Source organism: Mycteria americana, chromosome 17 (assembly GCF_035582795.1).
Source record: "Mycteria americana isolate JAX WOST 10 ecotype Jacksonville Zoo and Gardens chromosome 17, USCA_MyAme_1.0, whole genome shotgun sequence".
Lineage (NCBI taxonomy): Eukaryota > Metazoa > Chordata > Aves > Ciconiiformes > Ciconiidae > Mycteria > Mycteria americana.
Window position 1 is genome coordinate 3205968 of NC_134381.1, and position 13081 is coordinate 3219048.

Genomic DNA, 13081 nt, shown 5'->3' on the forward strand with positions numbered 1-13081 from the left:
TGTTTAAATCTGTTTCCACACCCCTCCAAACTTGACTGACAGGTTTCAAACCTTCATTAATTGGCCTGAAAATTTATGAATAACCCAATGTAATGGGGGAGGGGGTTGTCCTATATATGAGTTGTCAGCACAAGGGATTCATCAGATTTGAAAGGATTTGGGTGCCATTTTTTTAAAAATCCTGCAAGGCACATCACTGCATCTCTGAGCATTTAAATTTCTGTTTAAAGCAGTCTGAAATGAGTAGGAGACACTCATCCCTTAGGCTTTTAACAGCCTGTGTGTTTAAGTCTCTAAAGCAATCTGAGAAGTGAACTTTAAATGTCAAAGGACAGTGTTAGTCTGAATCCATCCCTTTTCTTCACAATAACATGAGGAATTTGTAAAGCACCTCATCTTTCAGACGAGCAGAACAGACCAGACCAGAGGAGCTGGAAGGACTGCCAAGGCCCAGAGGAATCCTGGATTATAAAGTAACTCTGGTCACAGTCTAATATGAAGGTCATTGGACTGACTATTAGGAAAGCTTCTGTTCCTGGGTCTGCTCTTATCTGAAGGACAATATTAGATGAGATACTTCATTTTCAGAGTCAGTGAGACAAGCAGTTCACTGTGAATGAATGAACTGATGAACTTCAGCATAGCATGCACCCGATTTTAGTAGATGTGAAATGAAATGTGTTAATTTAAGTCCTGGTTAAAGAGTTTAAATTGGCACTGTTAACCCTACGTTGCCATGACTCAGCTGAGAGATAGGAACTCAGCTGCGTGTCTGTGCCCTTTGTTTCTCCTTTGATGCTCTGCACATTTTGTAGAGACCAAGACCAAAACCCATTGCTTTTGAAGGATTCTTGGTCAGCAGGAGCATTCTCTGGAAGGGACGCATGGATACTGTCACTGAGGTGGAAGAACAGATAGATCAGTAGTAGCAGGCAGAGAATACGTGCTTTTTCCCTGGAACATGGAAGCAATTTGGCTGTTATATTCTGATTATATTTTAATGCTGTTCCAGTCTTCACTAGTGGTGATACTGCAGGCATCATCTCTCTTGTGGGCACAGAAGAGGACAGAGCACCTTTTCAGACACCACCTCTCCTGATTAGACAGGATTTTTCAATATTAACTTTACAATAGCTCAGGGCCTGCCTCCTCAGAGGTATGGTTTCATTAGGCTGACACTAGTAATCTCAGCAAGCAAGATCTGTGCAGGCTGCTCTCGTTTGGAGAACGAATAGCTTGCCATCCACCGGGAATCACAGGCTTCCTGCAGAGCAGGATCCGTTGTCTCACTGTACAGTAGTGCAAGTGCTGGCGAGTTGAAATAAGGCACTGAGGCTCTGGGAGTCCTGCAGGAAAATCACATCCTCCAGTGACTTACACCTGGGTGATTTCTGTGTGTACCCTGTTAACTGTCCTCTGGCAAGAGTATTGAGTCCCAGAATAACCATCAGTTGTCATCAAAAACACTGCTGTTCCTGTTACTGAAGCTGTTTTCCTTGACGATCACTCGGTATGAGATGCGCATGAAAGAGCCAGTGAGCAGCACGACAAAGAGGATAAAGAGCAAAGACCAGACCCTTGGTTCAATCCCCTTGAGGGAGGCTGGGCTGTCCTGGGGGATGGTGTTGGTCTGACTCAGCAGGTACCCAAGAGTCCAGCCAGATGATGTATCACCCATCTATTGAAATAAAAAGGGGAGGTCAGAAGAGAAGGAGACAGTCTGGACCCCAGCTGTGTTTCTGTGCCCAGGCCCAAGCCTTCATATACTTTATTTGAGACTGATCCAAGGATTAGGCTTGAAATGAGGAGTTCTCCCACCTTTAGTGGCCTGAGTGCAAGTAGGCCTTAATTGCCCTGACCAGCCTCACCTGGGGCTTCCACCCACCCCTCTGCCCATGGGCCTGGGAGCTCCATTTAAGCTCTGGCCTGGGCAGCTACCTGTTTCCTGAGCTATGCTGTAGGTGTGTGCTGTTCCTTCTCCTGTTTACTGACTGGTTTTCCCAGATGGACCTCAGGCCTGCGTTGTGGGTAGTTCTGTCTCTGGCCCTGTTGCGTGGTTGAACCCCCGACCTGTGTTGTAGGGAGCTTGTCTCTGGTTTTCCAGGCTGGGCTCCCTGGATGGACCTTGGACCTACCTCATTACCTTGCCTTAGTCTGATGATCACCACGTGGCTGACTGAACCGCTATCACTGACGTGGCCCTGCTCAGTGGGGCCATGCCTTTGCTGCTAAGTTGAGAAGAGGTCTGGGAATAGGCTTTCTTTTATTTTGTGAAGGGGAGGACCTGAATCAAATCCTTTCCTTAGGGGCTCCAGATGCTGAAGCAATTTCAGACCTTATAAGCTAGTTATAAACCCTCAGTAGCATAAAGGTGACTGCATAGAGGTAGGGCAGCATCTTTTGGCTCAGGAAATAATACCAGCAGTTTGTCCTTGGCATTAAGTGGTGATCAAGCCGTACTTCCTTCCCTGTTGGGCATAGACTCTTAACGATGGTATTGGTCCAGATGAGGTTTTGACCCATGTGTTTTTCAGTGGGGACAAGTGTAATCTCTAGCTCTCGGATGCTGGCTTTCTTGCTTACCACAATTGTGAATTTATTTTGCAAAAACATCTTGCTGGAGAAACCTAGCTGGTTAGGGCTTGTAGGAGTGGGGACAGGCTAGCTTTACTGAAACCAACCCTCCCTTATAATTGAAAATACCAAGCTGTAGGTAACTGACCTTCTTCTGGAATGCAGTCCAAACAGACCTGTCAAAGTCAAACGTGTATCCCTTTGTCCTGAGATGAAAGATGAAGGCAGACACAACACAGTAATCAACAAGTGTATCCAGGCTTGTATGGGACTCCTGGATCCAGGTGGTGTCATTTCCAAAAGAAGATGGGGAAAAAATAAAAGTAGTAAATATTCAGTAGCTCAATTTCAGGCCTGCTGTAACCTCTCCTTTCCTGCTCTGGGTCTGACTGTGGGTCTGGAGGAGGGGTTTGTGTCCTGTGCAGACTGAAACCATGCTTCCTGCACCCACTGGGCTGTGGTCTGGGAACCAGTGCAATCTCTTAGTGCGTTTGTTCCCATCTTATTAAAGACCAGGCAGTTCCAAGAGCAGCAGGACTGGCAGCCAGGTCTCCTACAGTTGCCTTGCAGGTGAACTGCTTGTATGATTCTCTGCTCTCTAATTAGGTTGAGCTAATGCTGCAGCCTTTCTCTCAATAGGAGCACTAATAAGATCTTTCTCTTCTATCCGAAGAGAAAACTTTAGGGAACTGCTTATGGGCTTTGCTACCCCATTAGCAAAGCCTGTAGAAATTGTTCCATTTGAATGTTACTGTGGGTGCTTGGTCAGTGTAGGTGCAAATGAGGATGACCTCATAAGCCACCAACTGAGGGAAGGAACGTACAAATCCCCCCGGCTTGGTCTCCATGGGCCCCAGTGAAATGGGAAAGTCCCTGGAGTCTGAGTGGATGTGTTCCTTGCGCTTAAGGAGAGGAGGATAACAGGAAGACCAAGGTGATGTACAGGAGCCTTCCTGTTTACTCCTTAATATGCAGTAAAAGAAACTTGTGGCTTTTCATTTAATTAAGTCCAGGTGTTACCAGCAGCAGCTGGGATTTGAGAGGAAGGAAAATATGTGGAGCTTTTTTCCTCAAAGTAAAAAAAAAAAAAAAACCCACCCCAAAAAATCCAGGCAAATCCAAGTTTTTCCCTGAGGGAGACAGTAACTTACGGCTCTGTCAGTCTGAGGCACATGGGCTTTTACAACAGACTGTTCCTTACTCCCACTCTCCCTGCACCCTAAGTTGTTCCACAGTTACCTCTTTGACGGACATCCCACAAAGCCTGTTGACTGCCTGACCCAAGTCAGGAGAGGGTACAGTGTCTCTCATGAAGTCCACGGCCTCAGAAATCACCTGCAACAGCAGCAGAAATAATCATCAGGTTGGAGTGCGCTCTGCATCCCTGCATACAGTGCCTGTGGGAAAGGAAGTGGCAGTAGCTGTGGGGCGCATTGCCAGGGTGCCCGTTCTGTGTGCTTGTGCTGGTGGTTACAGGGCCTCCGACGGGTGCAAGGAAGACAAGCAGGATCTGTTACTGTCTGGAGATGGAAATAGGACTGCTTCTAGCTTGCATGCAGCAGCCTTTCTGGCCCTGCCTGAATAAGTAGGCAGGGCCTTATGCTCCTTGGCACCATGTCCATGGGAGGCTCTCAGGAGCAGGGAGCTGAGGAGATTTCTGTAATTCCTCCCTCTGAAATGCACTCAGTTTGTCCTAGGATCTTGAGCTGGTCCTGGCTTAACAACCCAATGACTTTGGACACTAGATTCAGGGTCTCAGTTATAAGCATGCTTGTGGTGGAGCATGCCCAGATGTTTGCTGAGGGAGTGGCAGAGGATCTTCAGCTTTACCACATACTTGGCGTGGTACCTGCTCAGCACACAACTCCTGACTGCCCGATCCTTGCTGGCTCACATGAGGTCCTTTATGGCTCTGTGGAGCCCCAAAGTTTGTCTCACAAGCAGACATTGCTGAGACATGGATGAAGAAAGCCCTACCACAGACATTGGTGGGAAGCCTGGTGTCTGTATTTCACAGAATCACAGAATTGTATAGGTTGGAAAAGACCTTTAAGATCATCGAGTCCAACCGTTTTTGAACAGCTGTGTGCAAATGAGGGGGCTCAGGAGTGCACATGTACATTATTAGCACTGTGTATGCAGCATTAGCCAGAGCACTGGCTCTCTTGGCTAGAAGAGGGCACAGTGTGGCTGTTCCCACTGTATTTATTAGTGACCAAACTGGTGCCATTTCATGCGTTCTCCATACCAGTTGCCTACCCCAGTGTAAATGAGAACCTACCAGAAACCTGGTCTGGAGGGGCTTGAAAACACCACTGAGGGAACGCTCGAAGAAGCTGCAGGAAGAGGAAGAGTTGAGCAGGCTTTGCACAAGTCTCATGCAGGCGGTGGGATTGCTGGAGCCAGTGATGTTGAAGACCTCCTCAGGGCCGGGGATGTCTGATGTATCATCGCTGGCAGCACAAGGCCCAGCATGCACGGATTGCCACTGCACTTCCCGGGAGTAGGTGAGGGGCCAGCAGGGGTTAGACACAGTTTTAGCACTTCTCTGGTCCTAGGGGCAGAATAAAACAAGGACAGAGGCAGCAAGGGAGGAGGTTGGCATCCCATGGCTTCACAAAGGAAGACAAAATGTAACACAGTGAAGAACAGTTTTCCTCTGGCACCGCAATGTTGTAATCGAGCAGGCAGACTGCAAAAGGTTTGCCAAACCTTATCTCAGCTAGTCAACTGCAAGGCACAGACTGGTGCAGCAGGCTCCCAGCTCCTGCAGGGTTCAAGGGCAAACTGCAATGACTGGACCTGCTGTGGGAGGCTGGGGATTCCCAGCCCTACCTCCTCTCTCTTAGACCAGAAATACAATTTGAATGAATCTTGTACTCTTTCTAGTTGCAAGAAAGAGGCTGTTCTGGTCTGCCTTCCAAACGGCTTGACCCCTCAAGAATCAGTGCTTCTTATCTCTAGGAATTCCCCAATATAACTGGGGTGAAGTGGGTCTCCATGTGGCTCATTCAGGCCTCAAATAAGGGGAGGTGTTGTCTATAGGGAGGCAAGTGGATGAGCAGTGAGTAGTTTATTTCTGAAAAAATCGGGTTTGGTGGAGACTAAAATGATTCCTGAGTTTGCATCAGATCCTGCCACCTCCCCCTCAAGTGAAACAAAGGTTGGAAGACCCAAAACACCTGCATGTTTTCAAAATGAAATATTGCTCTTTTAAAGACTGCTTCAGGATTAAAGTCAGCAAAGGACAGAAATACCCCAAATGGAAGATCCCAGTTGGTTCCTGGGTGCTGTTGTTTAGGCTCCCCTTCTAGGATGGAGGAGTAGTTTGGAGGAGACAAGGGAAGTCTTTGCCTCCCTCTACCCTGAAGGTTGTCTTAGCACCTCTGGAGAGCAATTTTGTGCTCATGTGTAGTAAGGAGCCAAATAGAGCCTGCAAGTAGGAAACTCTGGAATGGGTGCTTGTGTGTCTGCTTGGAGGGCATCGATTTGGGCATAGAGAGTATGTTTGACAAAAGCACTGGGCTTTTTTTAGATATATGCAAATGCCTTCTATTAAACACAGTGATTGACATTTTCCCCATTAGCAGCTATGCCTTATGCGACTATCATTCAGCGTAGAGGGTTGATATTGTATCCAGGAAACTTGCAAATGCCCTTCTGGCAGATACTCACTTGAATGAGCATAGAGAGCAGCCTGCTGCGGAGCTGGTCTGTGCCGTGGCAGGGGCAGTGACAAGTGTACACATTGTGCGTCTGCCCATACAGCTGCAGCCTCACTCCCTCCTTTGGTGCCTGGTTCTCTTCTTCCACCTTGGAAGTGAGCTGTGCTGAGGTTCCTCCCACGGACAGGACTCCTGCCATCCCCTTCCCGGAGGGGACCAACTGTCCTCGCCAGTCATACTGACCCAAAAAGAACCACAGAGGTCAGTTCTGAAGACTTCTACATCTGGGTCATGGTCAGATACAAGCATTATTGCACAGAGAGAAAGCAGCTTTCTGGTGCAGTGCAGCCCAACTTTTTTTTTTCCCCACAGGACATAAGGATGCTGGACTGGTGACTTTGATGGGAACAGAAGAGCCATTGTACAAGCACTGCCATTTGTGCAGAGAGCTCCCCACAGCCAACAAGAGCAAACAGGGCTCGCCACCCTGGGTGGCTGTTCAAGGCACTGGTCTCAGCAGGTAGGAGCAGGGGAGAGAGGAGAGGATGGTGGTGGTGGGGAATGGGAGGGAGGTTTCCAGGTGGGCAGATAAGGGCTTCAAGTGCTGCCTTGATGCTAAAGTGATCCTCCTGTCAGAAGAACCCTGTGGTTTCATCTCCTGCAGTTTTGCAGAACTGATTTTGGCAATGCTGAAGTTAGCAGTACAGGCAGGAAAGTTTATGTGGGTGTAAGCGCTCTGTCCGTGGCTGGGGGAGGCTGTGTTGCTGCCAGCAGGGCTAGCAATTCCCTAACCAGTGCATGCTTGCTGCGGGTTATCAGAACTGCCTTTCACTTCCCTGAAGTGGAATAACTCAGTCTAACCCACCTTTCTCTTGCCCTTTGAGTTCTTCTTGAGACCCTTTGGCTTCAGAAGCCATGGGTAGAGCAAGAAAACTTAAATGTATTCTTTTTGTTTAGCAAGTGCTGTCTGAATACAGACTCGGCCCCTATGCTGGGGATGCCCAGCTACACTCTTGCTAGCATCTCAATGAGACGAAATTTGATGGGCTTTTGCTTTGGCAGCAAAAAACTCTGCTTCTCTGTCCACCATCCACAGGATGTCTCGTGGGACAGCTGGACTCTAGTGGCAATCCCACAGCACCCCACAGACATAGCAGCAACGCCTGTTTGACAGTGGTGCTGAGCTACAGCTGCAGGGACTCAGGGCAGTGGGGTTCTTGTTGACACCCCAGGGCCAGCCTGTGTGAGGTTATCTATGTGAGCACCCTGGATGTGCTGTCCAGAAAGCCTCACATCTGTTAGGCCAACTGCATGAACGTGTACATGAAAGGCTATATTAGAGGTTTGGTCCTTCAGCCTAGTTTTAACCATCTTGCATTCTGTCCCCCAGCCAGCTGGCGTTGGATATAACCTGCCTTCTCTAAAAGACAGTGGAAGTTGTGCTTAAGCATTGTTTAAAGTACAGGGTTTAATGACCCCTCCACATGTCTCTGGCTGTTTGCTAGTGGGAGTTGCTCAGCTCAGTTCTGCACTCCCCAGGCAGGATTGTCCTTTACCTTGAAGAAGTTCTCCAGGACATAATTAACAGCAACCCAATTGAATGCTTCCTTGTATGGACTGGACAGAATTTGTGCCCCCTGAAAGTCAAATGGGGATGACTTCAGGGCCACAGTCAGGGCTGCAAGGAGACCGTCAGAGAGGGTGGCATTGGTGAGGCTAAACAGAAAAGAAAAAAAGGCACATTTGTTGTTACAGGACCCTGCCAGGAGCAGCCTGCAGTGGGGGCACAGCTGCAGGGCTTCTCCTGTGCTCCCCACTTTGGGTAGTAGCACAGAGACACAATGACAATCCCATGCCTGCTGCTACTTCCCTCTCCCCTCACACGGCACTGCGGGCACGAACAGCAGAGGGATGATTTGAACAGTTGTGCCACCATTCAAGAATTTAGGAGTTCAGTACCCTCTGCCACTGAGGGATCTTGTGGCCTTGCCCCACTGACCTGGCCCCCTCCAGACCTTACTTTTCCCCAGTGTCTAAAAGGACCCTGAGAACAGGGTCCACAAAAGTGTGTATGATAAGGTGGATCTTCCCACCACCGCTCCCAACCTGCTGACAAGAAGCACCCCTGCAAGCCCATGTGGGTTGTCACATAAACTGAAAACACTTCAGCTTCCAGACTGGCAGATATTTTTCCAAGCACTAACTGTGAAGACCTAATTGTGAAGGAGACTTTACACAGACTGGTAGCGGTAGCAAGACTGTCATCCTCGTGGCTGCTTGGGGGGACAGTATGGAGACACAGCCATGCTGTACTCCCCTTGAGTGCGTGGGGACCTGAAGAAGGTTTACCTGACTAGCAGATTAGGGATGAAACACACTGCAGAGCAGACAAGGTGAGATGCATTTACAGAATGATCCGCATGACGTGTGCTGATCTCTGGGTGTGGGTTTGCAACATTCACTCACTTCAGCTGCCTCATGCTGGTGGTTGCTCCCAAGTAGAGGCGGGTTTGGCTGTGCTGCTCTGCTGGGATCTCTTTCTGGGCCCAGTTCAAACATGCCTCCAGGCTCTCCCCTACCTTCTGTGGAGAATCTGAGTAGCTGGAGACTCCTGGACCTGAAGACCAGGGGACAGAATGAAATTTTCTAAAGAAAGATATGGGAGAAGTGTGAGAGCTGTTACCCAAGAGGCTGCTGTCCTAAGGCATGGTTAAAGATGGAACCTGTCACAGGCGGAATGAAGGAGTTCCTCCAGGTAGCCATCCTGCTAAAATATGGTACAGGGAGCAAAACAGCGCATGCATGTAAACCCCAAATCGCACAAAAAGAACCCTAGCTCTGCTGCTGAGGCAATCCCATAAATTACCATGTATCAGTCATAAGACTACTGCAACAACTGAGGTTGTCTCAGCCCACAAGAGGAAGAAATGTGGCTTTAGCTGCTATAAAAGATAAGCAAAAGGACATGCTGCCATGCAGACAGAGCTGAGGCTGATGCGTCAGCTCTTTCCTCCAGCCACTTCCTCTAATATTGGCGGAGGTGGCTTCCGAGTCCTGTGCCTGCAAGCAAGAAATGCTTGCTCTAGAGGAAGCTGGTGCTGCGTGGAGAGAAGCTGTGTGGAAGCCTTGACTCATCTTTCCAGCAAGATTCAATGGGGTCTTAAATGCTGGTTTTGAACTACTACCCAGAAAGAGCCTCACTGCCCCATCCTCTGGCCCACTTGTCTTCCTGGCTGTGTGACTCCCTCACCATGTGCTTTGCTCTCCTGGGCCCTGTATAGGGTTGACCTGCAGCTTGCCTACAGCCACTCAAAGGCTGTGACCAGACTGCCATGCAGACCAAGGACGGCTACTCTCCTCTGGAGAGGGACCTGCCCGGACCTCTTGCTGCTGCTGACACACTGTTGCAGCAGCAGGTTCAAATAAGTCTTCAAGCCCTGAGCTACAGTCGCTATTTTTAACCCAGCCAGTGAACATGGCAGCAGTCAATGGACATGTACAAAGTTTCAGGGAGTGCATCTTCAGTATGTGGTTTGCATATTCAGTGCATTATTGCATCTTCAGTATGTGGTTTGTATTGCTTACAGTCTGCAAGGGCACAAACCTTCTTCCCTGCTTGTTGTGCAGCTGCCCTCCCACAGCACACTGCTACTGAGAGTTCACGGTTTCCCAGCATCCTGCTATAATCGGGCGTCAACATCAAAGCAAGATTGAGAGATAGGGAAGGAAAACCCCAAGCATTCATGCATGAAACCCTTTCAGCTGGCTTTGGCAGGGCCAAACTGATTCACAAACTAGTAAGGAAGACCTCAATATTCTCCAAAACATGACACCTAAAACCAAACTGAACTCATGCTTGTGCTGTCAAACCTTGCATAGGGGGTTGGAGTCCTCGCACCTCTGTTGTCCTGGAGCCGCACCACTTACTGCCCAGAGTAGTCAGGAGGAGGCAGAAGATACCAGGAGTCACCCTGCAGCCACTTGTCTCTGTTGCTGTTCACTGTCTCACCTGGGTGAGAAGCTCAGCAACCTTGGCTCTGCCACTGATCCACGTGGACAGCAGGACCAGTCCCAGCCCCTCTGTGTGCTTCCCTGCCTGCAGCAGGCCAAAAAACCTGTCACCTGCTACTGCTGAGTGCTCTGATGTCCAGCTGTGTATGGCTAAATCTGCCCATGTCGAGAAGACCCGTGCTGAAAATAAGCAGCCTGTGCTTAACTGTCACCACTATTTCAGCGTACAGCTAGATGATAAGGAGCTGAGGAAATTGCAGCAATGTCCATGCACAGATCTCTAGGTTTCCATCCATCCTATGCCAGTCCCACAGAGCACTGAGCACCTTACCTTGTACGGGACAGGAGCTACATTCCCTGATCACCCCGGTCTTGTTTGCCTTGGTGGTGGTCCACTGGTAGATGAACAGGATGGTGCGGGATGGGCCAACATCCAGAACAATGCCATACTGGAAAACCCCCAAAACATTCTAGATAAATGCCACTGAATACATGCTGCTTTGTTATTGTAGGGTTACTCAGCATCATATAGGTATTCTGGGTAACCCATGGGCCTGCACTGTAGTATTTGAGTTAGCTTTTTACATTCAAAGAAAGGGTGAAGCCAGAAGATGATGTGGATTTGCAGGGAACCATCTGCATTTCTGAATACACATGAGGAGCAGCAGGAGCGCAGAAACACCCAGAAATACGTCAGACCTACAGTGGCATGCTCTGTAGCTGTTCCTGCAATCAAGTAGAGGGCTTCCACCGAGAGCTGAGCCACCTGGAGCTCAGGACAAACAGGTCCTAAAGCAGTGGGAAATGGCACTATACAGGCCCTTGAATGATTCTGGGGCTCAGACTGCTGCTGGATTGGTTTGCTAAAGAGATAAGGGTTTCATGCAGGAATCGGAAGGCTGCGGCTTGTTCGTGCTTCTGAGGAACCCGAGACTCCCACAGCTGTTTGATGCCCCGCTGCAGAGATGGTGCGACATGGACTGGGTTTGCCCCGATGTGTGCCAGACCTGTGGGAGCTACAGCACGCTGGGACCAACCAGCACATACACTGACCAACGCAGCAGCCCTGAGGAGACCGAGATAACGTCTTGGCAGAAACAGCATCAGCGAACGTGGGATTTCTCAACACCTTGTCCACTGACAGTTCTCCTATTGCCTAGCAGGGAGGCTGAGGGCTTTCTTAGTCTCTTTGCAGCCCAGTGTCTGGTCTATTTGCTGCTGACTGAGCCTTGATGAGCTGCACTTCATATGTGAGGTTAGGAAATGTGAGGAGAAGCTACTGGGGTACCCTGCAGCACAGCTCTGTGGCTCTTGTGGGTGTCCCCACACTCAAAATAGCCCTGGTGCTAGCCTAGGGTCTCCTCCTCTCCTCCCTGTTACATGACCCCAAACTGGGACATCTCCTACACAGACGGGAAAGAAACTTGTGAGATCTGGGAGGTACATGGTAGTGCATGGTCTAAGCTGTATCTTGTACAGAAATAGTCGTAGCTGTGACTGAGTGGGAGGAGAAACCTCCTGAGAGGTTGATGTTAACACCATCAGAAGGGTTTCAGCACAACACAGAGCCTGGCTGCAGCCTCCGAGCGAAGGTGGCTGCCTGCTGCCTTCCTGGGAGCTCCCAGCTGCACCAGACGCAGTGCCCAGGCCAGGAACTGGTGGGACTGGAGCTGGAGCAGAAATGCAGAAGGAGGATGGAGCTCCCTGCCTGAGCCTGCTGGCATCCTCCCACATGAGTGACAGCTCGTATTTCTCGCAGGGACACGTTGGCTGCCACAGAAGAGGAAGAAACGAATGGTATTGGTGGAGAAACCTGGATTTTTTTTCTTCCTTCACAAAATGAGAGGCTGCTGCTGGCAGCGCAAGGGCGGAGAAGGGATCACCATGTTTCTGCCCCAGCTCACCAGGGAAGGGCAGAGCACTCGCTGGGCGGAGCATGGGGAAATAAGGGGTTTTTTAATCCAATTTTGTTTCTGAGAGGAGCGTGGAGGAGGGGCAGTATGTCTAAACGCGCAGGTTAACCTACTTCTGTTTGAGTAAACCATAGCGTGCGCTGATCTCACCTCAGCAGCGGTGCATCAAGAGGCAGGGTGCGTGGGCATTAACCCCCTGGTCACTGGGCAGATCTGACCCTGCTGCATAGAGCGGGTTGGCTCTTTGGTTAAAATCAAGAGAGGACAGAAGAGGAAAAGGCATGGAAGATTTTTTGTTTGTTTGAAGCCAGAAGCAGCCATTTAGGGCCAAATTCCTACTGATTTTCAAGAGGGACCTAGGTCTTTCCCTCCACTGACACCACTGGTCCCTTGCCACTCTGGGGTAGCTCCTGACATGGGCTGTCTCTCCTCAGCCTGTGGTGAGCATCTCTGCTGGACGGTATCCAGCCTGTATTTCCTTGACCAGCCAAAGGAGTTGGCTTGTTTTCAGTTTGAAAAGTTACAGCATTTTGAAGGATGCAAACCCATCCTCGCAATCTTGTTCTAGTCCCCTCCTCAGTTTGTTGTTTTGGGCTAGTAACTAAGTCAGTAGTATAATGAATGTAAAAAGCAACAAAACACACCAGGTTTTAGTTTAAAAGCCTGGCTTGCACAAGGAAACAGACAGGTTCTCCTTAAGAAGCAGCCCCACAGACAAGGAGAAGGTCCTCTGCTTACTGCCCTGCTTGACCCCCAGCTTGGCCACCCCTTGGGCAGGCGGACACCCTTACCTTGGTCCTGAGAGGGGCGATGGGCACATCTTTGGTGGAGACGCAAAGGAGCACGATGCCCGTCAGTCCTGCTACGATCACCAGCCAGGGGGGAAGGAGTTCACGCCAAGACATGAAGTGCTTTCTC

At 49.6% G+C, this 13081-nt stretch overlaps 1 protein-coding gene across 1 annotated transcript; it reads right to left on the reverse strand.

The window, feature by feature from the left end:
* Window positions 1–4: 4 nt before the first annotated feature.
* LOC142418164 (ectonucleoside triphosphate diphosphohydrolase 2-like) lies at window positions 5–13081 on the reverse strand. Its single transcript, XM_075519664.1, has 9 exons — window positions 12955–13081; window positions 10582–10699; window positions 8706–8856; window positions 7796–7955; window positions 6250–6477; window positions 4856–5128; window positions 3793–3909; window positions 2723–2848; window positions 5–1678 (listed from the first exon to the last, which is right to left on the reverse strand). Exons 1-9 carry the CDS (start codon window positions 13066–13068, stop codon window positions 1448–1450), a joined length of 1518 nt encoding a protein of 505 aa, XP_075375779.1. The 5' UTR covers window positions 13069–13081; the 3' UTR covers window positions 5–1447.

What these genes read in the sequence shown, in the direction of transcription:
- LOC142418164 (XM_075519664.1), bottom strand. Translation starts at nt 13,068, where the DNA reads ATGTCTTGGCGTGAACTCCTTCCCCCCTGGCTGGTGATCGTAGCAGGA. An exon ending in ACCAGCATGAGGCAGCTGAA is followed by an intron (nt 7,956 to 8,705) that starts GTGAGTGAATGT and finishes TTTTCTGTTTAG; the next exon opens with CCTCACCAATGCCACCCTCT. An exon ending in GGACTGCATTCCAGAAGAAG is followed by an intron (nt 1,679 to 2,722) that starts GTCAGTTACCTA and finishes TTATTTCAATAG; the next exon opens with ATGGGTGATACATCATCTGG.